Source organism: Pungitius pungitius, chromosome 3 (assembly GCF_949316345.1).
Source record: "Pungitius pungitius chromosome 3, fPunPun2.1, whole genome shotgun sequence".
Classification (NCBI taxonomy): Eukaryota; Metazoa; Chordata; class Actinopteri; order Perciformes; family Gasterosteidae; genus Pungitius; species Pungitius pungitius.
The window spans coordinates 29,410,297-29,433,609 of record NC_084902.1 but is presented as its reverse complement, the minus strand read 5'-3'; the positions used below and the strand labels follow the sequence as shown (position 1 = coordinate 29,433,609).

Here is a 23,313-nt window from a genome sequence, read left to right as displayed (position 1 = left end):
TCATCAAAATAGAATCAAAACAGAATTTCTGACAGAACATGGATTATTGCAAATAATACATGTTTACACTGGGCCCCACGATGCCTAAATACAGAAGCACCGCTGATATGTGTTAACTGCTGCAATTATATTCATTTATTTGTAAAAATGATTAAGCTACCAAAAAAGGATGATGTTTATAATAAACCCCTTTCAGACACGTGAATAGTTATTCCTGTTTTGATCCTACACTTAATTTAATTCACGTGTTATTTTTTACGGTACACAATGGTGATTTCATCTAAATTCAGGGTTTAAATCAGGGATGTTTTGTTACTTTGCTTTTGTTGTTTTTATAGTCTGATAAAGTCAACGTTAATCATTATTCTATAATTGCAGCCAGCGGAGGATTTGATGATTTGATGAGGAGGAGGAGGTGATTTCTCTCTTCCCCGAGAGAGGAATCACCAAACAAGGCGAGCTCCCTCTCTGGCGTGTTTGCTCGCTGATTCATGGGCCTCATTGTTGGTTTTTCATCTAAAGGTCGGCTCTGTGGGACAATGATTAACACGAGGCTGAACACAGAGAGGTCAAAGGTTGTTTCCCCCATCAAAGGATTCACTCCACCGTGAGCTCCTCGGTAACCGGTGAGTCAGAATCCACACGCCACACACACACGTTCATCACGTACCCGTCCCCGAGTTAAAGCAACGTGCCGGTGTTCGTTGGCAGCGTCCTTTCGTCGCCATGGATCCGTTTGTCGGCTCGACCGCGAGGGAAACCGTGGAGCGGGTCGCGGCCCAGCTGGGCCGCAGCGCGGCCTCCGCGGACGTGGCCTCCTACCTGGACCAACGCGACACGCTGCGCCACCTCAGGAGGAGGTTCCTGGTCCCACGGGTGGCGGACCTGCCGCAGGGTGAGTAAAACCAACGCCAGCGTTTTTGCAGTGCCTGAGATCAGTGAGGATGACCTCCGCCCGGTGCCCCCCTCCCCCCCCGCAGCCGACCTGTCGCTGGTCGACGGCTCCCAGGAGTGCATCTACCTGGCGGGGAACTCGCTGGGGCTTCAGCCCGAAAGGGCCAGGACGTACCTGATGGAGGAGCTGGACAAGTGGGCCAAAACGTACGTCTCGCATTTTAACAAGGTGTACTTTAATGACGGCGTAGTGACCCCCCCCCCCCCGCGTGGGACTCTTTGCGCAGGGGCGTCCACGGTCACCTGGGGGGCTCTCGGCCGTGGGCCTGGGCCGAAAACAACATCGAGGGGCTCATGGCGGACGTTGTTGGTGAGCGATACGCCGCTGGTGTTTCTATGTTTGAGGCATGTTGAGTGCATTGCTCTCTGTAAAGGTCAAAGGTCACATGTAGGTTTTTAAACAAACCGTAAGTATCCTTCTTTTATTTTGAAAAAAATCTTTTTATTATTTTGCATTTATGCATTCTTAAAAAACATTATTACTAATTTTCTTGCATGAAGATTACCCCGTTTTTAGATCTATTTATTAATTTCTTCTTTCATTTTCTTTCTGTATTTCCAATTTTCGTTTCCAGATTAACGCCCTTCAATGACCCTCCTGTGAAAACTCTGTTTGTTGTACATGAACGTAAAACTGTTTATATTGTAGGAGCCAGCGTGGACACACAAAACACTGTTTAAAAGTCACACAACTCATTGGCTCAAAGGCTCATAAAAACCAGACTTGAATTGTCTCCTGCAGGAGCTAAGGCCGAGGAGGTGGCCCTGATGAACGGCCTCACCGTCAACCTCCACCTGCTGCTGGTAACGTTCCCCTGTGACTGTGACCGCACCGCGTCGCCTCGTTTGACGCCTCATGTGTCGTTGCTCCGCAGCTCTCCTTCTACAAGCCCACAGCAGCTCGCCACAAGATCCTCCTGGAGGACAAGGCCTTTCCCTCGGACCACGTGAGTGGACCTTCTGCCCCCCCCTCCCCACCCCCCCGATGTGCACACGAGCCCTTTGTGCCGGTTGCTCACTCCATCGTGACACCTCCTCTCTCCCTGAACTTCTCTCAGTACGCCGTGGAGTCTCAGATCCGCCTGCGAGGGTTTGACCCCGAGGGCAGCATGCTGCGGCTGGCCCCCAGACCGGTACCGTACCCCCCCCCCCCCCCCGGGTGGCCCCTCGCGTGGTGACTGAAGGGTGACGTGATGCTTCTGTTCTTCAGGGAGAGCTCACCCTGAGGACCCAGGACATCCTGGAGGAGATCGAGAGGGAGGGCGACTCCATCGCCGTGGTGATGCTCAGCGGCGTCCAGTACTACACCGGCCAGCTGTTCGACATGGCCGCCATCGCCGAGGCCGGCCAGAAGAAGGTAGCGCGCAGGAGGCCGCCCTCCGACCCGCGGACGAGGGTCATTGCCTCTAATGGACCCCTCCTCTGGTCCATCAGGGCTGCTTCGTGGGGTTCGACTGCGCGCACGCCGTCGGCAACGTGGAGCTGAAGCTGCACGACTGGGGGGTGGACTTCGCCTGCTGGTGCTCCTACAAGGTCAGACAGCTACCCCCCCCCCCCCCCCCCCCCCTCTCCCCGGCCCCAATGTGTTAAACAAGCACCTAACGCGCCCTGGTTCTTCTGCTCGCAGTACGTCAACGCGGGGGCCGGAGGGCTCGCCGGCGCCTTCGTCCACGAGAAGCACGGCCGCGACATCAAACCCGCGTGAGTCCCAGCGGCGAGGCGGCAAATGGTCACTCGTCACCTCGCTGCGCGTAACCTGCGCCCTCTGTCGCCCGCAGGCTGCTGGGATGGTGGGGTCATGACCTTAAGACTCGCTTCCTGATGGATAACGGTAAGCACAGCCGCGCTCGCGACGACAGACGCCGCAACGTGGCGACCAGTGTGTGAAGGGCGCGCGTTTGTCTTCTCAGAGATGCAGCTGCAGCCCGGCGTGAGCGGCTTCAGGCTGTCCAACCAGCCCGTCCTGCTGGTCTGCCCCCTGCAGGCCAGCCTGGAGGTACTGCAGCGCGCTCCCGCCACGCCCCCGCCCCCCCCCCCCCCCACCCGGGGCGTTTCACGTGAACAAAGAGTCCGATAAAAGGTGAGTGCTCTCTATTCTCCTCCAGGTGTTTAAGGAGGCCGGCATGCCGGCGCTGCGCAGGAAGTCCCTCCTGCTGACGGGCTACCTGGAGTACCTGATCCAGCACCACTACAGAGAGGACCCGGCCCGGCCTCACGCGCCCCACGTCCGCGTCATCACGCCCTCCGACCCCCGGCAGCGAGGCTGCCAGCTGTCGCTCTGCTTCTCCGTGAACGTCTGCCGCATCCACCAGGAGCTGGAGAAGAGGGGCGTGGCTGTGAGTATGGCGTCTTGGTTGGTTGTGAGGGGAAGGGGCGGCTCCCCGCTGACGTGGTGTCTCTGGTTCAGTGCGACATGCGGGAGCCCAGCGTGCTGCGGGTCGCTCCGGTGCCGCTCTACAACTCCTTCGGGGACGTCCACGGCTTCGTCCAGGCGCTGGGATCGGCCCTGCGGGCCTGCGGCGCCCTTTGACCCCGAGGAGCCGTCCGCCGTTTGACCTCACTGAATCCCTACGGAACGCGGCGCAGGAATTTCACCGAAAATGTTTCAATAAAAGTTGAATTAAGAAATGTTGCTTTCTTGGATGTTCTCAGCTTTCCGGAAGGTTCTGTCTCAAAGTGGAGTGTTTAAATACTCGATGTTCCAGAGGAGACCAAAGGAAGTTCTGGTTTCTGTGGTGAAGCCACACAGAAAAGGCTTGGGGAAGCCGAATAGACGGCAGATTATTATTATTATTATTTCAATAATGGAATTAACCAGGCAATAAATTGCTTTTAATGACGCAGCATCGACACACAAGTTTAGTTTAAACATTTGATTAGAAACATGAAATATTAAACATAAACATAAAATAATCTACGATGTCCAAGAGGTGAAGTGTTTGTCCACAGCAACGAGTGTAGAAAAATCCTCCACATCTTCATGATCTTCAGTCGTCCTCCAAGATGTCCTGGAACGACTCGTCCTCCTCCTGCTGGTCCTCCTGCGTCTCGTTGGTGGCGTAGGAGCCTTTGCGTCTGGACGAGCTGCACAGCAGCAGCAGGCCGGAGCAGACGAGCAGCAGCAGCAGCACGGAGACCACGAGGGCTGAGGAGGAGAAGGTGGACCCGCGGGGAGATGATGGGGACGCCGCGTCAGTGTGACCTCAATCGGGAGGAAAACGTTTCTCACCTCCAATCAACGCCGCCGACGCGCCGCCGTCCACGTGGGCGCCTGTGAGAGACGAGTTGAAACGTTAGGGAGGACCCCAACGTGTCACCTTTGACCTCTGCCAAGCGTCCCAATCTATCCTCGCTTTGCTCCTTTAAAACCTCACGTTGCCTAAATGATGAAGTACTTCACCATTGAAGTGTACTTCTGTATTGCAGTACTGCATTGTATTAAGTACATCACGTAAAAAGTGCCAGAGAGTTTAAGGAAAACAGTAAGACTAGTTCAATAAGTTTCCTTAAATAAGTACAAAAGTACACAACCCTCCCCCCACCCCGCCTTCGGCTGCCATGGAAACAAGGGGCAGCCGGTATCAGTGTGCCAGCTTTTATCTCCGTGGCAACAGACCCTGGAGGCGTCACTCTCACCCCTTCACGTAGTCCTCTCCTGACATCGCCTGATAAGACACTCCCCAACGCGCACACACACACACACACACACACACACACACACACACACACACACACACACACACTTTGATCCTTTACTAGAGCAAAAATACTACATTAGTACAAGTTGTATCAACTTGTATCAAGTTCATCTAGTCTTAAATATGCACTGTTAAGCTTCCCAACATAGGGGGCAGGCCCCTCAAAAGGGTCACTGCGGAAACCAGAGGGGTCGGAGATGGTGAGTGGGAGAAAAACACAATCTTCATCGTCCTGCTTTTGAGAGGAAAGTGAAACCAGCTGATGAGGGTGAACATGCACACTGACCCTCTGTCAGTATCTCGGTCACCACTCCAGGAGGAGGAGAGGTCGGCTCAAACGGCGTTGTCTCCAACGGCGTTAGCGTAAACGGCGTTGTCTCAAACAGCGTTGTCTCATACGGCGTTGTCTCAAACAGCGTTGTCTCAGACGGCGTCGCAGTGACGGCGATGGTGGAGGAGGTCATGATGCCCTCAGGAGCAAAAGTCATAATCAAACAAGGGAGAGAGGAAGCAGCTACTGGTTAGGTACTAGATGGCTGTGCAGCATCGTCTTTGCATGAAGATGATTGAACACACGTGAGCACATCACATGACCTTCTCATAACTGTAAAAAAAACCTCTGCAAGATGGAATCGTCTAAACCAGAATTATGGAGCTCGTTTTATTTCAAACATATTCAACCTACAGATGAGTTCATTCCTTCTTCTCTCATCCATCGTCAAGCTTTCATTATTCATTCTGATGGAATCAGAAGTCATCAGCTGTGTGTTTGCAGCAAAACGCAAATCACAAATGAAACCCAAGGCTGCGATTTAAAAGGGTCGAAAACAAAGAGAAACTCACCAGTTCTGAGGAGGAGAAGAAGAAGGAGGAACGCAACAGAGCATATGCTGAAGAACACAAACACGCACACACATGGGTGTGGGGTCAGTCCCCAGGGTCGAGAGCTGTTCCCCCTTCGGCCAATCGCGGGCCTTGCTCCGCCCCCCTGACGCTCCACAGCCTGCAGATGACGACATGTTTGAGTCGCTCGCCTGGATGCAGATCTTCTGTGGTCTTCAGCGGGTTTCTTCTGAGGAGCTTCCTGCATTTCCCAGAATTCCCCTTCCGAACAGATCGAGAAGAGCCGTTGCTTTATCGGTGTATTTCTATAAGGACGCGTCCTCCTGGGCCTCTTCAGGTGTGGTAATACTTACATGAGCATTGAGTGGGAGTCTCTGTCTGCAGAGATCACTCGAAAAAAAACATCTAAACACTGCCGAACCTCAAGCGATATTTTGCATTTATTAAAGAAGAATCTACCAATTTTTTTTAAATGGCATGTTTGCACATTTTAGGAGAAAAACAAGCACAAAACAGCATTTTTCTCTCAAATGAAGAATCACACAATTTAATTCATCTTGATTTAAAAAATCACACCAGTTTTAATTTCCTTTGCCTGACAGACAGTTAATTATCAGGTTGAATCTGATAAATCTTTGTGATTAAGTTTAGTGAGTTATGACTCCAACAAATGTCGGTGATGCAAACATCTCCAGAAAGCTTCTAAACAACAAGCATGATAAAAGCCACTTCAACATTTAGTAACATAAGATTTTAACTTCTTCCATATTTTTAATACATCTGACTAAGTTCCACATCTCTGGTTTCATCAACGAGTCACGTGGAAACCTTCAGTGCTTTGATTTAAAGGTTGATTTAGGAGAAGAAGGACTGGATTCGTGTTAATGTTCTATGTTACTGTAGCTTCATTAGAACAAACCTCGACCTTCTGTTTGGATTTCCAACGCTAAGCCTTGATTCTAATTCAGGAGGAATTACGCTCCCGTTGATGACAATAACTCATTTTCTCCAACTTCACTGGACCTTTTTGACAGCAAATGGGATCTGAGGTGCTTTAAAGTGTTAAAGTGATTAGGTGTCTGAGGGGGAACCTTCCAGAAGCTCTGGATGTTTACGCACGAGGGGAACGTTTCATCCACGGCGCCCTCTCTGCCCGCCGCTCCTTGTGCGTTGCTAAGCTTCCTCCTCCTCCTCCTCCTCCTCCTTCTTCTTCTTTACAATTTACCGTACCCCCCTGCTCCGCCCCCCCCCCCCCCCCCCCCCCTCATTCGTCCTCGTGCTCAAAGAACTCGTGGCAACAGACGGTAACCACGGAGACGAATGTCATGAACTCCTGGAAGTCGCACTCGGCGTCTCCGTCGGCGTCCAGGCTCTCCATCAGGGCGTCCAGGGCGGCCTGGTCCTTCACGTGCTGCGGGGGTCACACGGGGACAACTCATTTCACCATTACACATTATCGGATCTAATTCTTAGAGAGAGGAACAAAGGTTAACCACACATGAATAACAAATGAAAAAGCAACTCATTTAAATTATAAAACCATTTAAAGCAACAACTCCAAAGGTTAAAACTTTACTACTTCAGTCAGAAATGGAGATGCACATTATTCGGCGTAGTGTGGTATATTTGAAGTTGAAGTTCTCCGGTGCCTCCTCTCACCTCCATCAGGTCGGGCAGCTCGTCGTGAAGCAGGTCCTTCAGCTCGCTCTTCTTCAGCTTGTGTTTGTCTCCCTCCCTCTCGGAGTACTTCTGGAACACGGCGATGAGGGTCGCCATCGAGCTCTCCAGGTCGGTCATGGTCTTCCTCCTTCGGCGATGACAAAGAAAAACCTCCTTTTAGCTCCTTCACACCACGGCTCATCTGGCCTCCTCATCTACTTCCATGGCTTCAGGAGACGGAGGGTACCTTACCTCAGTGGGCTCGGGCAGAGGATGAGGATGCATGGGGGGGAGGGGGCGGCTTTATAGGGCAGGAGGGGGGGGGGGGGGGGTTGAAGCGCTGAGGTCACTCAAACCGCTGACCAATCCGGAAAGGGCTCCTCCCCTCACTCCACTGCCTGAACAGGGACGGTGGGGGGGACGGTGGAGGGGACGTAAGGGGGACAGTGGGTGGGACAGTGGGGAGGGGCGCTTTTTTCCGGCGGTGCGACTCGAGTACTTTACAAAAGTACAAGTACAATAGTGTACTACGTGGTGGGACGCAGACAGCTCCGCCCCCCCCCCCCCCCCCGGGACACAAAGGCCCGTTTCAGAGGAAGCGGCCGGCCCTGCATGTTAATGAAGAGCTTTTCAGTGGCGATGGGATTCTTCTCTGCTCCTAGCGGCCTCCAGAACTTAAAGGATCTTCAGGCTGAACCACGAGGAGACACAGCGTGACGCTCTGACGCTATCACAGCCGCCGACCGCTCAACCGCCGACCTGCCTGACCTTTGACCTCCTCCCTTTGTGCTTTCAGTCCGAACCGACCCGTTTCCTCCGGGATGAAGTGCGTCTTTGTCTCGGTGATAAATGGACGCCGTGCGACTGAAACACTGAAACCTTGTGAGGAGGAAACGTCGCCTCTCGTCTGGTGTCCGTCACAAAGGACAACTCCTTTTAACCTGCTGTCTCAAAGTATCATTTGAATAAATATTAGGAATATAAAAAATGTACATATAAAGAGATAACTAGGAGTATAAACATAAATAGTTTTATTTATTAGCTTTTAAGTGATGGATGTGATTATATTTCTTGACATTTATTCAAATCAGAGAAAGCAGCAGGCGGACTTTCCCCCTCTGTTGTGTTGTCTCTTTTAAGCTTCTGGTTTGTCTCCTGGGAGACGGCGTCCTCAGAGGACCGGACCACAGGCACTCGTTGCCTGGGCAACGTGTGAAAAGGCTCTGCCAGACCTGGCAGACGCTTTAACACACACACACACACACACACACACAGTGGCTTTGAGGCCTCATCTATTTTATTATTAGTCACATTGAATGAGTTTTTTGTAATGTTTGGGTCTCTTTTTTTAACATTCAAAGAAGTTGCTGCATTTACCGGCAACCTTCCCTAACCTCTGACCTTCTGATATCCAGAGGTGGGATCAAGTCATTGCCCTCGAGTCCCGAGTCAAGTCGAGTCAAAGACGAAGCAAGTCCCAAGGCGAGTCACAAGTCAAAGCCAACAAGTCTCAAGTCGAGTCACAAGTCGTACCATTTTAGTTTCGAGTCATTTCGAGTCCTTTTATTATAGTGGGGACGGGGAACCCTGGGTGATGGTGCGCTGCCTCACAGACCTAGACTACGAAGGGAAGGGTAACGGTGGATCGACTGTGACTGTGTTATAGTACTGTAACGCTCACCCCAATGCTGCAGCGTAAATAAGGAGGCGATGACTGGCTTGCAACTCCGCTGCATTTATTTATATAAAACAACTCAACTTCTGTCACTGTTGGCCGTCACCACGCCGAACGAACACTTCCGCATACACGGCCCCCCAAAACTCGGGTTGTCTCGCGTAACTACAGCTGGTAACGGAGCATAACGTGAACACATGCAACATCTGCATAACTGATTAACTAATAACTTTAACTCAGCTCATTACACTACTTTAAAACGGACGTTGACATAATGTTGGCGAGGATTTCCATCGGAGTCTGAATCCGGGTTCAAAAATCCCGATTTTTGTAACCATGAACGAGCTGTCTCGTTGATACGGTCAAATGGACTGCAGTGATTGGATGTTGTTCAGGCAGCGCTCTCTGCATACAGGTGGCGCACATTTTTTTGACAGATGCAGATAAACAGAGCGGCGCGGTGGTGTGAAAATGTTTTCCCCCAGTTTTCATGGGAAGTAGCAAGTCTTCTCGAGTCAAAAGGCTCGAGTCCAAGTCAAGTCACGAGTCATCGGTATTCAAGTCCAAGTCGAGTTGCAAGTCTTTGTACGTTTTGTCGAGTCGAGTCTCAAGTCATCAAATTCATGACTCGAGTCTGACTCGAGTCCAAGTCACATGACTCGAGTCCACACCTCTGCTGATATCCAACCTGTTGACGTGAGGAGAGGAGAGGAGGAAGCAGGGATCAAAGCTGTAGTTCTCCTCATTCACCTCAAGGAGGCAGCAGTGCATCATGGAACCTCAGGCCAAAAAATTATTTCATGTATTTAAACCCCACCTTTCCCTCTTTGGGTCCAGTATAGTTTCAATGATCTGAGACGTCGACCCACAGACGAGAGATTTAGCTTTTGCATCTGCTTCAAGAGAAAAGACGATGAAAACAAGAAATAACTCCAAACTACACCCCATTGAAGATGAGCTCCTCTCTTTGAACCAGCTGCAGCAGAGTGGCCATCTCATGTCTAATCTAATCCCATAATCCTCTTCTGTCACACCCCCCCCGCCCCCCCTCACCCACCACACATCGGATTAGAAGCTCCTGGATCAGAGCGCCGTTTCCCCGCCACGCCGCCTACCTGGTGACCCACTTCCTGTTTGTCCGTGCGGGCTAATCAAGCTGATGCCTCCGGCTCACAGTCAGGTGACCAAGCAGACCAGCTATTAGGGGGGGGGGGGGGGGTGGCGCAGGGGGGGGACAACACGTCTCGTGTTTCTAACGCCACCCCCCCCCCCCCCCCCCAACCGAGTGGCCCAGGGTGACAGCGACCCAACACCATATGGCTTCCTGGATTAAAGGCTTCATCCCCCCCCCCCCCCCCAGCAGAGGACGCGTCCTCACAGTCACTTTCATCACTTTTAAATCATAAATAAAACCAAAGCACTTCAAGTGTAAATGAATAAATCTGCAAATAAACGTTTTCTCATAACTTTCACATCCAGATTGGCAGATTGATTACTCCACTGGTAATTAGAGGCTGCTGAGGCCTCAGGTGACAGGAAGTGAAATTTGTGGATTAAAAACAACCTGATTACCCAGGGGGGGGGGGGGGGGGGCAGATCCTGATCCTCAGGTAGAAGCAACTCTGATGCCCATCATCAGCTGCTCCCTCAGTTCTCTTGTGGGCCACTTAAAGGAGATCTATAGCTCTCCGGGCCCCGGGTAGAACTTTTCACGGGTCGAGCACCATGACCAGTCCTGAGTGTCCCCTACCTCCCCGAGTGTCCCCTACCTCCCCGAGTGTCCCCTACCTCCCCGAGTGTCCCCTACCTCCCTGAGTGTCTTCTACGGCCCGTTGTCCCGTTTAATGACAAACAGTGCTTCAGATGCTCTGATGGGAGGACAACCACAAACAGGAAGGTCTGCAGCTAATTTGGGGGTGGGGGGGGGGGCCCACTCACTAGTTTTAGAACTGAGAGAGAGAGAGAAGCTTCTGATGAGCTTCCTTTTGTCGAGGAGCTGAAACAAAGACGTTTATGTGCCTCTCTTTTCTTTATGGGGAGCTTTTCACGTCTTGTTGTTAAAGGGCAGCGGCGTAAATGTGTCTCGCTGTGATTCACGCGTTTTCATTAATTAGACGTGTGAAGACATTCTCTACATTTTTTTCCGGCTTTTGTTGCCATGGGGACCCCGTGGACAGAGGGGTTTGTGGGTAATTGCTGAAGTGGGCGACATCGGAGGCTCATAGAAACACTTCAACACTTTACCAATTTATTTTTGTCCCGTAAGGACAGAATTCTCCTCAGGATACAAATACTGTGTTCGACCTTTGACCTTTTGCTGACATGGTTCAACGGGTTTTGGCCCCCTCACTGTTACCCAGCTAACATTTGTATCTTGATCAGTGCAACGTGTTGATTTGAAAGCAATCTGATTGCTGCAAATGACTCGGATGCTCCTCAACTTAAAGGGACGTTCCCACCGCCTCGGGCAGGACGTCCCGCCAGCCGCGTCCAGGCCGCATGCTGAATGCCTGGCGTCTCTTCTGGGCTCCTCCGCGCGGCGCTCAATGGAGGCGCTGCTATTCAGAGCCTTTGAGGCGGGTGAATGGAGGCGTAGAATCCAGGCTGAGGCTCGGCACAAAGCCGCCTGCATTCCGCACCTCTTTGTCTCCTTCGCTGAAGCCCGCGGGTCAGACGTGAAGCTTCCCTCGGGGGAACATGGTCCTCTTATGATGAAAACGTGACGACTCCTCGCCCCGTGAGACGTGGTGCTCTGATAAAACGTATAACCCATCATCTGTTTGCCTCCGGCGGGTCCTTGTGGTTCCGGTTTGTGATGAAAGGATGACGTAGGAAGTTCCATTAGATGAAAAGTGCAATAAGTTTAAAGCAATTTTTAAAAGTGATTTTCAAATCCTTCTTGCATAACTTTTTCAAATGAATCTCCTACTTATTACAAACACATTCAGTACAAGTTAAAGGTGAACAATATGTGAGCGTGCGCCTGAAAATACATGTAGAAGTACAGGTATGCAAAACAGTGTGTGAGTGCGTGTGTGTGGCCACGCCCCCTCCCCGTGACGCCACACGTCCATCACAGCAGCCTCCTCGGCAGAACGAGGCAGACAGCGACGTTCAAAGCAGCGTCGGAAATACTATCGCCGCACTTTGGTTGCTTGTTTTTCTTTGCGTGTCCTTCGAGGCGACAGAAGAGGAAAGAAGCAGAAGGAGCAGCAGGAGGTCGGTCACACGTCACGGCGCCTTTTAAACCAACATTTCATTCATTTTGTTCACCGATTTACCAGGAAAAAGAAATCCGGCGCCATCACATGAAAAGAAACAGTATTTATTTGATTATTAATGTCTCTTGTCTTCTTCTACTCGTTAATGTTTTTGCAGACTACACTTATTAAGCATTTATACTTTTTAAAGTATTTCAGGACCGTCACTGATTTTCCATATTCACCTGATGGTTTTCTTATTTTACCTTCGATGTCATTTCTGACTTTTTCCTGTGTTTGTCACTGTGTCCAATCAATTCTGGCATTGAATCTAAAGCTTTTATGCTTTAGATTCACATATGACAGAAACCGTTAGCGGGAAAGGAGAGACAATTAGCTCCAAATGGTCACGTGTGCGGACGCCTCCTCAGCCGTAACAATAAGGTCATCTGATAAGCTTAAAATCCCCCCCCCCCCCAACAAGCCTGGGTTCGAAACACAAAACCCTCTTCCTCGTCTTCCTTTGTGTCTCCTCCTCTTCCTCCCCTTTCTACTGCCTCATATTTTTCATCTTCTCTCCCTTTTTGTCCCTCCTCCTGCCTTCTTCCTCCTTCTCTTCTCCTATCTGCTGCCTCCTGCCTTCTTCTTCTTCCTCCTCTTCTTCTCCTATTGCTGCCTCCTCCCGTCTTCCTCCTTCTCTTCTCCTATCTGCTGCCTCCTGCCTTCTTCTTCTTCCTCCTCTTCTTCTCCTATTGCTGCCTCCTCCCTTCTTCCTCCTTCTCTTCTCCTATCTGCTGCCTCCTGCCTTCTTCTTCTTCCTCCCTTTCTTCTCCTATTGCTGCCTCCTCCCTTCTTCCTCCTTCTCTTCTTCTATCTGCTGCCTCCTCCCTTCTTCCTCCTTCTCTTCTCCTATCTGCTGCCTCCTGCCTTCTTCTTCTTCCTCCTCTTCTTCTCCTATTGCTGCCTCCTCCCTTCTTCCTCCTTCTCTTCTTCTATCTGCTGCCTTCTCCCTTCTTCCTCCTTCTCTTCTTCTATCTGCTGCCTCCTGCCTTCTTCCTCCTTCTCTTCTTCTATCTGCTGCCTCCTGCCTTCTTCCTCCTTCTCTTCTTCTATCTGCTGCCTCCTCCCTTCTTCCTCCTTTTCTTCTATCTGCTGCCTCCTCCCTTCTTCCTCCTCCTCTTCTTCTTCTATCTGCTGCCTCCTCCCTTCTTCCTTCTTCTCTTCTTCTATCTGCTGCCTCATCCCTTCTTCCTCCTCCTCTTCTTCTTCTATCTGCTGCCTCCTCCCTTCTTCGTACTCCTCTTCTTTTTTGGGGGGATTTCTTCCTCGTCATTTCTTCACAAACACACTAGACAAACCCAACAACTCTCTTATACACATTACCCCCCCCCCCCTCAGAGGCTAAGCCTGAAAACTGGCATGTCATTGATTTAAAAACACCACAAGAAGGTGCGCTCATGAGCTCACGCTCACGCACAAACACACACTCGCACAAGTCACACACAAGTGTGTGTTCTTGAATCACCAGACACCTTTTACACGCTGCGTTGATGTCAGACTCATCCAGTAATGTCACATTATTAAAGAAGTTCATTTCTATCGGCTGCTTCTGTTACATTTAAAGAGAATCGCTTCCTATTAACTTGAATAAATAGACACTTTCAAAAAGTATAAGTCGTAATCATCTAGACCTGCGTTATTAGCTCAAACTTCTTTTCATCAACTTCTCTGCACTCAGCTCATTTACTTGGAAATCCCTCACGGGGGGGGGGGGGGGGGGTGAATTTCTTCCGTGATGAACGGAGCGGCGCGGCGCCTCGGTCCGATGTACCCGGGATTCATTTGTTCATTCCTGAATGAAAGAGGAGACGTGTCCGATTCGCAGGAGGAGCTCTCTCTGCATTGAATTTAAAGGAGCTGATGGAGCACACATTCATTCCCCCTTCGTTATCACGTTCAGGGTCATTTGTTCCAGAGACAGAGAGGGACACAGAGACGTTAAAGAAACACAGGTAGCATGCAGCGTCTTCGATATTCCTCCCTGTGGAGACTGGATTGGTGCAATGAGCTGACAGGCCTTTAAAGTTGTGTTCATCCCACTTCACCTTCACTTCAGCCTCCTCCTTTTGATCCGGGATTACGAACGCTTCCACTGGGAATTCAACTAGTTCGGATATGACAAACTGCCGATGAAGTTCTCCACACCGACAGCTGTAATCTCCTTAATTTAAACAGCTGTGATGGAGAAGAGATAAACTGTCGTCCCGCAGCTGGGTGTGGTTACCATAGTGAAGTTCATCCCGGGATTAGGGCCGGACTACTCTGGGCTAATTAAACGTTGCATCCACCGTGGGCCAGACAGAAATGAGTTAATAATGAGGTTTTGCTGTCTCAGATATTATTGCAGCATCTTTCTGATTCCAATCCAACCAACCAGCCCTGCAAACATTTCGCTTATTCTGTGAGGAGCAACAAGACTTTGCTTCTGTCTCCTCCAGATGAAAAGCTGCCGATGAGCGGATCGTCGTGGGAGCTCCGGCAATGGCTGCCCACCGCATCGTCAGAGTGACGAGCAGCAACCACGTCCTCCCCCGCTGCAGGTCTGAGGGGACGCTCATCGACCTCGGCGAGGGGGTCACGGTGCCCAGCCTCAACGATGTCAAAGGTCGCTGTTTCACCGAATTCACACACTGTGTTGGATAACGTCTCACGCATCTCTTGCTCCGTGCACTTCCTCTTCACTGGATGCCCTTCGTTACAGCAATGTTTACATGCTCTAAATACGCTAATGGTACGAACTAAAAATAGAACATTATGGAGGGAATTATGCAGCTCGTCCGCTCAAACGTTTATTCATTTCGTGGTTGCTTCTAGAATTATCCCGGATCATTTTCAGGGCTCTTTGGTCTGCTCTCCTTCTTCTCTTTTATAGAATTGAGTACATCTTGTAACCAGCTGTTATGGCCGCACTGTACTGCCATCAGCTCATTATTCCAACTGACCCGTTACGTGTCTGATTATGAGATAGCAGCAGTATTTTGAGTAATCAGCGTTGATTGATTGAAGTAGTGAACCACTTTGCAATCAAGGGCTGAGAGCACCTAATAGTCTCTTTAACGTATTTTTCCCTTTTCAGTGCCTTCTGCAAGTGCCTTGAGGCTGGACACGTCCGCGTCCTACGGCGACGCCAAGGAAGTGGTCGCCATAAAGGATTACTGCCCCAGCAGCTTCACCACGCTGAAGTTCGCCAAAGGCGATCGCCTCTACGTGTTGGACACGTCGGGAGGAGAGTGGTGGTACGCCCACAACAACACGGAAATGGGCTACATCCCAGCCGCCTACGTCCAGCCTGTCGACTTGAGGGACTCCTCGCTCAGCGACAGCGGAATGATTGACAGTCTCGGGGAAGGATGCGAGGACTGGTCAAAGGAGTTCGGAGGCTTGGGGGAGTGGACGGGGACGAGCCTGAAGCCCTCACCAATTTACACCAACAGCCCCCTCCCTGCGAACTCCTTTACACGCCAGGTAGATCTCAACTGCAAAGATTTAAGTGTGAGGACTGAAACAGTGCTCATTATGTCTGACGCACTGGCATCTCCATCGTCCTGCTCAAACTTTACCCCCACTACAGTCTTGACCAACGGGTTCAGCAGCTGCCACATTAACAGCACCACCCCGACCGGCCCAAACCAAGGGGTTGCGCCGAACATTCACAGGGATAACCCGTTTTTCAGGAGTAAACGTTCCCACAGTCTCTCAGAACTGTCGATAATGCAGGCGCAATCAAATCCAATGTTACCTTCCTCAGGGTTCTTCACGGGCCTTAAGGCTCCGTCCCCGGAGCAGTTTCAGAGCAGGGAAGACTTCAGGACCGCATGGTTGAACCACAGAAAGCTAGCCAGGTCTTGCCATGACCTTGACTCCCTGGGCCAGAGTCCCGGATGGGGTCAAACGCAGCCGGTGGAGACCAACATCGTTTGCAGGCTGGACAGCAACGGAGGAGTCGTTCAGCTTCCAGACACACAAATCAGCATCCACATCCCGGAGGGCCACGTCGGCCAAGGAGACCACCAGCAGATCTCCATGAAAGCCTTACTGGACCCTCCCCTGGAGCTCAACAGCGACCACTGCTCCTCTGTCAGCCCCGTGGTGGAGATCAAGCTGAGCAACATGGAGATCAAGTCCTTCATCACGTTGGAGATGAAGGTGCTGGTCACTGTCAAGAAGGACAGTAGCCGCACTGCAAAGGTGCTTTGCGTTCGGAGCGATTGCAAAGAAGGGCCTTACACGCCCGTTCCTAATGCTTACCTCTACAGTGACACAGTCCAGGTGCAGCTGGGCAGTCTGGAGCCTTGCATCTACGTGGCTGTTGTGGTTCAGTCGCAGTACATCAGCCCCAACACCACCGTTTGGGACCACGTGCAGAGGAAAGTAACCCTGGGCGTCTACGGGCCCAAGCACATTCACCCCTCCTTCAAGACCGTCGTTGCCATGTTCGGCCACGACTGCGCCCCAAACACCTTGTTGGTCAACGAGGTGGGCCGACGGGGTGGCTCCACCCCGCCGGTGGCCCTGCGGCTGTGGGGGAAGCACCCGTTTCCGCTGGGGTTCCCCCAGGACCTCCTGGTGGGTTTGTACTCCAACATGTCCAACTACCAGGTGAGGGCGGACGAGGGTGCCGGCGTGATTCGGGGATTTCAGGTCAAACTTGGGAAAGTCTGCCGGCTACTGTACACGATCAGGTCGCAAGACCCCGACAGCCTTTCGGACTTCACCCTCAGAGTCCAGGTGAAGGACGCCCTCGACTGCATCCTCACCCAGTTCTGCGTGCAAACGCCGCCGCCAACCGCCGGAGCGAGGATGACGGCCCAGCGGAGGTTTCTGAAAAAGAAAGAGGTGGATAAGATTGTCCTGTCGCCGCTGGCCGTCACTTCCATAGGTCCAAAGTTCCAGGACCGGTGCGTCACAAACCTTAAATTCGGCAAGTTGATCAAAACGGTGATCAGGCAACACAAGAGCGCGTATCTGCTGGAGTACAAAAAGGGCGACGTCATCGCTTTGCTCAGCGAGGAGAAAATCAAACTGCGAGGGCAGCTTCGGACCAAAGAGTGGTACATTGGATACTACCAAGGGACGGTGGGGCTCGTCCACGCCAAGAACGTTTTGGTTCTGGGCAAGGTCAAGCCCGTTTATTGGGTCGGGCCGGACCTGACCACCACGATGCTGCTGCAGCAGATCCTGAAGCCTTGCAAGTTTCTCACGTACATCTACGCGACAGTGAGGACGGTGTTAATGGAGAATGTGGGCAGCTGGAGGGCGTTCGCGGACGCCCTGGGAAACGGAAACCTGCCACTGAATTACTTCTGCCGGACCGAGCTGGACAACGAGCCCGAGAAGGTGGCGTCGGTTTTGGAGAAACTCAAAGAGGATTGTACGAACGTGGAGAACAAGGAGAGGAAGTCCTTCCAGAGGGAACTCATGATGGTGAGAACAATTACGTTTTTTTTCTCACAGAATTGTGAATTTGTCTTGTTTGACCTGACCGACATCCCCAAACCCAAATATACTGAATTTGATGATAAAGACCGGAGGAAAACAAGTATTTAGTATTTAGTTTGACAGCTCACAGGTATTGCTCGGTGTTTTGTATTTTTGGGAAGGGTAGGGCCGTTATTCAAAAAGCACTTTGGCAAAGTCATTTCTCCAAACTGGAGGCGCAGCTGGTGGTAAAGCGGCTCGTTAAATGGGACTGTAGCTTGCATCTTATCCAAAGAAACTCACCTGCAGAGAGGCCTCCCGTACTCTCTGGTGGTCAAAAGCAAAGGAGACACGCTTTTATGATTGTTGAAAGGCTTTTATTCTGGCGGGTACACCTTCAACTCCTGCTGAGGCTTTTAGGGCAGGTACTGTGTGCACAGAGAGCGCCTCGGCTTACTTTTCTCTGATCCATCTGATCCGTCCTTTCTTCTTCATATTTACTGGAAAAAGAAACCATCACACACTCCGATGTCCTTCACAGGAACGAGAGATTCTCTTTTGAAGTCGGAGACACTTTCATCCTCAAGGACCAAATGTGTCTCTTTGTCCTTGATGCAAAGGTTTGTCCGTGGGCGTCGCAGCGGTTAGAACGCTGTTTGCTGTTAACCTCGGATACACAACCTTTCCTTTTATATTAGCGATTGATTCAGAAAACACATTTGGTGAAACGTCAACATTTAATAGTTCCTAGACGATTAATTAGTTTTCATCTGTAAGTTCTACTGATCAGACAATGAACATTTTGACCATGTGACCATCGCTGCTACAGTTACAGAGCTCAAGTGACGAGGCGCTAAGTTCACGTAGCTTTTAGCTACGCAGAAGTGCAGAAGGAGTATTTTCAAAGATCCTGATGTGTGTGAATGCAACAGAATAATTGATATCAGGCCGCAGGAACAAGGTCCAGTGAGTCACTTGAGTTACTAAATCGTCTCCTCGATGGGAGTAAAAGCCTTTCTTGTATAAACGCTACTCAATAAAACAAGGCATTTTTTCTCTAAATAATGAGGCTTTTATCTAGCCAAGAGCTGCTCTTTTTTCAGAACAAAAATACACACAAATATGTGGAATGTTCAACATAAAAGCGCCACAAAGACAGTTGTGTAGTATGACCTCACCACACATGCACGCTTGGCTGATTGGAATGAGGTGCAAGGAAAGGATGCAATATGCATCGGGAATCGATGGGGAGCGTAAAGTGGAAGTCACCATGGTGAAAAAGCCGAGGAGGGAGGCTCAAAGTGGGGGCAGTGTCTCGAGGAGGAAGTCTCATTCCCCCCCCCCCCCCCCCCCCCTGTGGCTTCTGTAATGGAAATGGAAATGGGCCTGCTGGGAGCGATGCACTGAAGCGGAACACAAAGAGTTGAGAAACATTTGTGAAGCCGGTCGGGTCTTTGGTTCCTCGCCTCATTGGCTCGACTTTACTCAGATAAACAGTCCAGAGGTGAGCTGAGCGTAAAGAGCTCCTCGTTTCCTGCTTGTCGGGATTAAGACGACCCTTCAGCCTTCAACGTAACGTAAAGGTCTCCTCCTCTTCCTCTGTTGTCTCTTTATGATTCAGTCTGTAATGTATTACTGATTCATTGATTCAGCTGTAGCAGCTTTTACTCGAGTGAAAGATTTTCCTCATGAAAAAGGTCCACTTCTATTTAATTTGTCTCTTGAGGTGTTATTTTATCTCGGTGGGCAGTAATGTCTTTGTGTTAGTTATCGAGCCGCAGCACAAACAATAGAAGCCTAAATCCTTGCTTCCCTGAAAGTAGAAGCTGAAAACCGGCCTGCTTTGATCGCTGGTCTGGTCCCTGAGGTCTCCCCTTAAGGCTCCTCTTAGGTCTCCTCTTAAGTGTTCCATTTAGTCTCCCCTTTAGTCTTCCCTTTAGTCTCCCCTTTAGTCTTCCCTTTAGTCTCCCCTTTAGTCTCCCCTTTAGTCTCCCCTTTAGTCTCCCCTTTAGTCTCCTCTTAGGTCTCCTCTTAAGTGTTCCATTTAGTCTCCCCTTTAGTCTTCCCTTTAGTCACCCCTTTAGTCTCCCCTTTAGTCTCCTCTTAGGTCTCCCCTTTAGTCTCCCCTTTAGTCTTCCCTTTAGTCTCCCCTTTAGTCTCCCCTTTAGTCTCCCCTTTAGTCTCCCCTTTAGTCTCCCCTTTAGTCTTCCCTTTAGTCTTCCCTTTAGTCTCCCCTTTAGTCTCCCCTTTAGTCTCCTCTTAGGTCTCCTCTTAAGTGTTCCATTTAGTCTCCCCTTTAGTCTTCCCTTTAGTCACCCCTTTAGTCTCCCCTTTAGTCTCCTCTTAGGTCTCCCCTTTAGTCTCCCCTTTAGTCTTCCCTTTAGTCTCCCCTTTAGTCTCCCCTTTAGTCTCCCCTTTAGTCTCCCCTTTAGTCTTCCCTTTAGTCTCCTCTTAGGTCTCCTCTTCCCTTGACCACACCAGGTGACAGGTGTCCTCATGGAATGTGAGCACACATTGATCAGGACGGATCTGGAGGACTGGGGGGGTCCGGGTGGGGCTGTGAGGGGTGGGGCTGTGAGGGGGGGGGGGCATCCGATACCGCAGATCTTTTAACGCAGAGGCTCGAGTTACAGAGGCAGAGGACGAACGGGAGAGCCGGGAGACTGTTGTTAAATTATGGATCGTGCAGGGAGGAGGGATGCAGCGCCCCCCCCCCCCCCCGGCTGTGGACTCCAGACTTCTGATGTCCGAACCCTTCACCGAGGTCTTCCTCAGGACATTTTTTGGGTGATAATAGCGTTCCTTCACGTCCCCCCCCCCCAGGCGCTGCTGAAGATGGACTGCCAGGGTCTGGTGGCCCGGCTGGTCCTGGACTTCGTGCTGCTCACCACGGCGGTGGAGGTGGCGTTGAGGTGGAGGGAGCTGGCGGAGAAGCTGGCCCGAGTGTCCCGGCAGCAGATGGAGGCCTACGAGGCTCCGCACCGCGACCGGAACGGACTGCTGGACCACGAGGTGAGACACCCGCCGTCTTCACGTCCTCCCGGGACCTCCAGGCCCGCCGTTGATCCTTCTTCTCCCCCCCCCCCTCGCAGTCCATGTGGAAGCCGGCCTACGACTTCCTCCTGACGTGGGCGTCCCACGTCGGGGACAGCTACCGAGACGTGATCCAGGAGCTCCACCTGGGCCTGGACAAGATGAGGAACCCCATCACCAAGAGGTGGAAGCACCTGACCGGCACGCTCATCCTGGTCAACTGCCTGGACACGCTGCGCGGCGCCGCCTTCTGCCCCACCGGCCACGGAGACTTTGCCGTGTGAGCTTGGGGGGCGTCTTTCTGTCCTGCTGCTTTTAATGTACTTGGTGTGAGTCCTGTGACTTTGTTCATCTCCACAAGGACAACACAACAGACCTCAACCACAGCAGAACCACACGAGCTGTGAACTTTGACCTTTGACTTCAGAGGGCTGATTTGACGCGGCGTCCAGACCGAGCAGAACCGGACAAAACAGACCTTTTCTTCTACAGAGCAGGTGTCCGAATAAAGAGTCGGTAATTAGCCAAAAGCAGCTAGCCCAATGCTAACGTCCCAAGCAGTAAAGGCACCTTTTTTATACAAACAGACAATGTTTCATCAACAGTGTTTTCTTTATTTTCTCATTTGCGTCATGTTTTAGTCAAACATCCAAATGCAGTTTCCTTTTTCGGGCATAAAAGTGCATCCAACTTTTTCTTTCCAAATTTAAAACCAAGTTTTATCAAGATGACAATGTGATGAAGACGTACTGCAGGTACGTCACATTTTTTTATTTAGTTACTGTGTCTTTTTGTTTCGTTTTTCTTGTGGTGCATATTACTGGAAGGTTGGTAATGAATTAAATACCAATCACAGTTCACTGCTCAAATAAATGACTGGAAAATGGGAAGAAATTCCACGTTTTTGTTAAATGTATGTTTGAAGAAGCAGTTCTGGTCATATTGTTTCTATTCGGCCTTTGATTCAGTGTTTGTTCCTGTTTGGTTTCATAATGTGCTCTTTGGGTGACGTGAACTTTATGGAGTTTATATATTTATATACACGTCTGTTTCTGTCCAGATCATTTCAATAAAATGGAACATTTGAAACAAATTGTGTGTGCAGAACATCAGGTTTTATTTGATAAGACATTAAAACACTGTCGGAACATCAAAACCAGAGAAGCACTTTCAATGTATTGATTAATGTCTTATTGATCCCATAAACAAACAGCACTGCTTCTGAGGTGGTTTCGCTGGTTTGATTGTGTCGTGTTTCTTGTTGTGAGTCCAGAGAATGTGAAGGAAGAACATCAAGGTTTTATTCCAATAACAAATGGGCCGAGAGAAATGTACATGAAATCATTAAAACGGGGCGTAGCTGCAGTGTAGATACATGAATCAGAGGAACATTCTGACTTCAAATAAAGAGAGGAATAAAAAGGACTCGGTGGGGGGGCTTTTCAGCTCGTACAGAACCGTGTGTCACCTGAGGAGCTCATCACAGTTATTATGGATGAGGAGGCCTTCGGGGACCGAGTCAGGTGGTGTGTGTGAGTGTGTGTGTGTCACACACAGGTTGTGTATCGGGTGAAATGCTGCTTTACATCTCAGGTGTTCCTTCATTCCGGCTCATCACACCTGGTCTCAGGTCAGTGGGTAATATACTGAAGTCACAAAAGGAGACTTTTTTATGAACCTGTGCTGCTATCTTTGCTTTTTCCAAAAAGCTAAATACAATGAACAATAAAGACGATTTAAAGCACCTCCATGAAGCTCTGCTCCCCCTGAACCTCAAGGGGAACATTGTTCAACACCTGTTGTTTGCAGATGCAGCAGAACGGACAGGTGAGGCAGACCACGCCTACCACGTAATGAGAGGTGTGTGTGTGTGGGACACGTCAGTTCTCCAGGTCTGAAGAATCCTCCGTCCTGGAAGCAGAGCAGGAGTCTGAACACTTCTAACCGCAGTCGCTTTGTGTTGAAACTCTAAACCGAGAGTTTTAGTTTGCCGCCATCTAGTGGCATGAAGCGGCCATCGGCTTCAGCGCGCGGAGAGGATCCAGGTGGGCGGGGGCCTTCCAGGGGCATCAGCTGCTACTTCTGGGACGTCGGGGGCCAGGAGAAGCTGCGGCCCCCGTGGAAGCCCTACAGCCGCTGCACGGACGGCATCGCGCATCTGTGTTTGTGATGTGATGGTTGATTAACTCGACCATCACATGAGTCTCTGGATGACAGGCCTCTCCTCCTGAGGCCTGTCATCCTGAGGCCTGTCCTCCTGAGGCCTCTCATCCTGAGGCCTCTCATCCTGAGGCCTCTCCTCCTGAGGCCTGTCATCCAGAGGCCTGTCATCCTGAGGCCTGTCATCCTGAGGCCTGTCATCCCGAGGCCTGTCCTCCTGAGGCCTGTCATCCCGAGGCCTCTCATCCAGAGGCCTCTCATCCTGAGGCCTGTCATCCTGAAGCCTGTGATCCCGAGGCCTCTCATCCGGAGGCCTGTCATCCTGAGGCCTGTCATCCTGAGGCCTCTCCTCCTGAGGCCTGTCCTCCTGAGGCCTGTCATCCTGAGGCCTGTCATCCAGAGGCCTCTCATCCTGAGGCCTGTCATCCTGAGGCCTGTCATCCTGAGGCCTGTCATCCTGAGGCCTGTCATCCCGAGGCCTCTCATCCTGAGGCCTCTCCTCCTGAGGCCTGTCATCCAGAGGCCTGTCATCCTGAGGCCTCTCCTCCTGAGGCCTGTCATCCTGAGGCCTGTCCTCCTGAGGCCTGTCATCCCGAGGCCTCTCATCCTGAGG

General features: G+C 50.9%; 3 protein-coding genes across 3 annotated transcripts; 2 read left to right on the top strand and 1 right to left on the bottom strand.

The window, feature by feature from the left end:
* The first annotated feature begins 503 nt into the window (after positions 1-503).
* On the top strand, positions 504-3,590 carry kynu (kynureninase). The gene is made up of 14 exons (XM_037476585.2): positions 504-626; positions 712-895; positions 981-1,101; positions 1,182-1,264; positions 1,697-1,758; positions 1,830-1,901; positions 2,013-2,087; positions 2,165-2,311; positions 2,389-2,487; positions 2,582-2,655; positions 2,733-2,785; positions 2,865-2,950; positions 3,060-3,290; positions 3,362-3,590. The coding sequence occupies exons 2-14, from the start codon at positions 727-729 to the stop codon at positions 3,482-3,484; spliced, it is 1,395 nt and encodes a 464-aa protein (XP_037332482.2). The 5' UTR covers positions 504-626; positions 712-726; the 3' UTR covers positions 3,485-3,590.
* A 3,150-nt stretch (positions 3,591-6,740) lies between these two features.
* On the bottom strand, positions 6,741-7,457 carry s100b (S100 calcium binding protein, beta (neural)). The gene is made up of 3 exons (XM_037477587.2): positions 7,407-7,457; positions 7,155-7,302; positions 6,741-6,906 (listed from the first exon to the last, which is right to left on the bottom strand). The coding sequence occupies exons 2-3, from the start codon at positions 7,290-7,292 to the stop codon at positions 6,760-6,762; spliced, it is 285 nt and encodes a 94-aa protein (XP_037333484.1). The 5' UTR covers positions 7,293-7,302; positions 7,407-7,457; the 3' UTR covers positions 6,741-6,759.
* A 4,465-nt stretch (positions 7,458-11,922) lies between these two features.
* LOC119219869 (SH3 domain-binding protein 4-A-like) lies at positions 11,923-22,292 on the top strand. Its single transcript, XM_037475327.2, has 5 exons — positions 11,923-12,048; positions 14,528-14,694; positions 15,166-17,513; positions 20,331-20,519; positions 20,600-22,292. Exons 2-5 carry the CDS (start codon positions 14,571-14,573, stop codon positions 20,822-20,824), a joined length of 2,886 nt encoding a protein of 961 aa, XP_037331224.2. The 5' UTR covers positions 11,923-12,048; positions 14,528-14,570; the 3' UTR covers positions 20,825-22,292.
* The last annotated feature ends 1,021 nt before the right edge of the window (positions 22,293-23,313 follow it).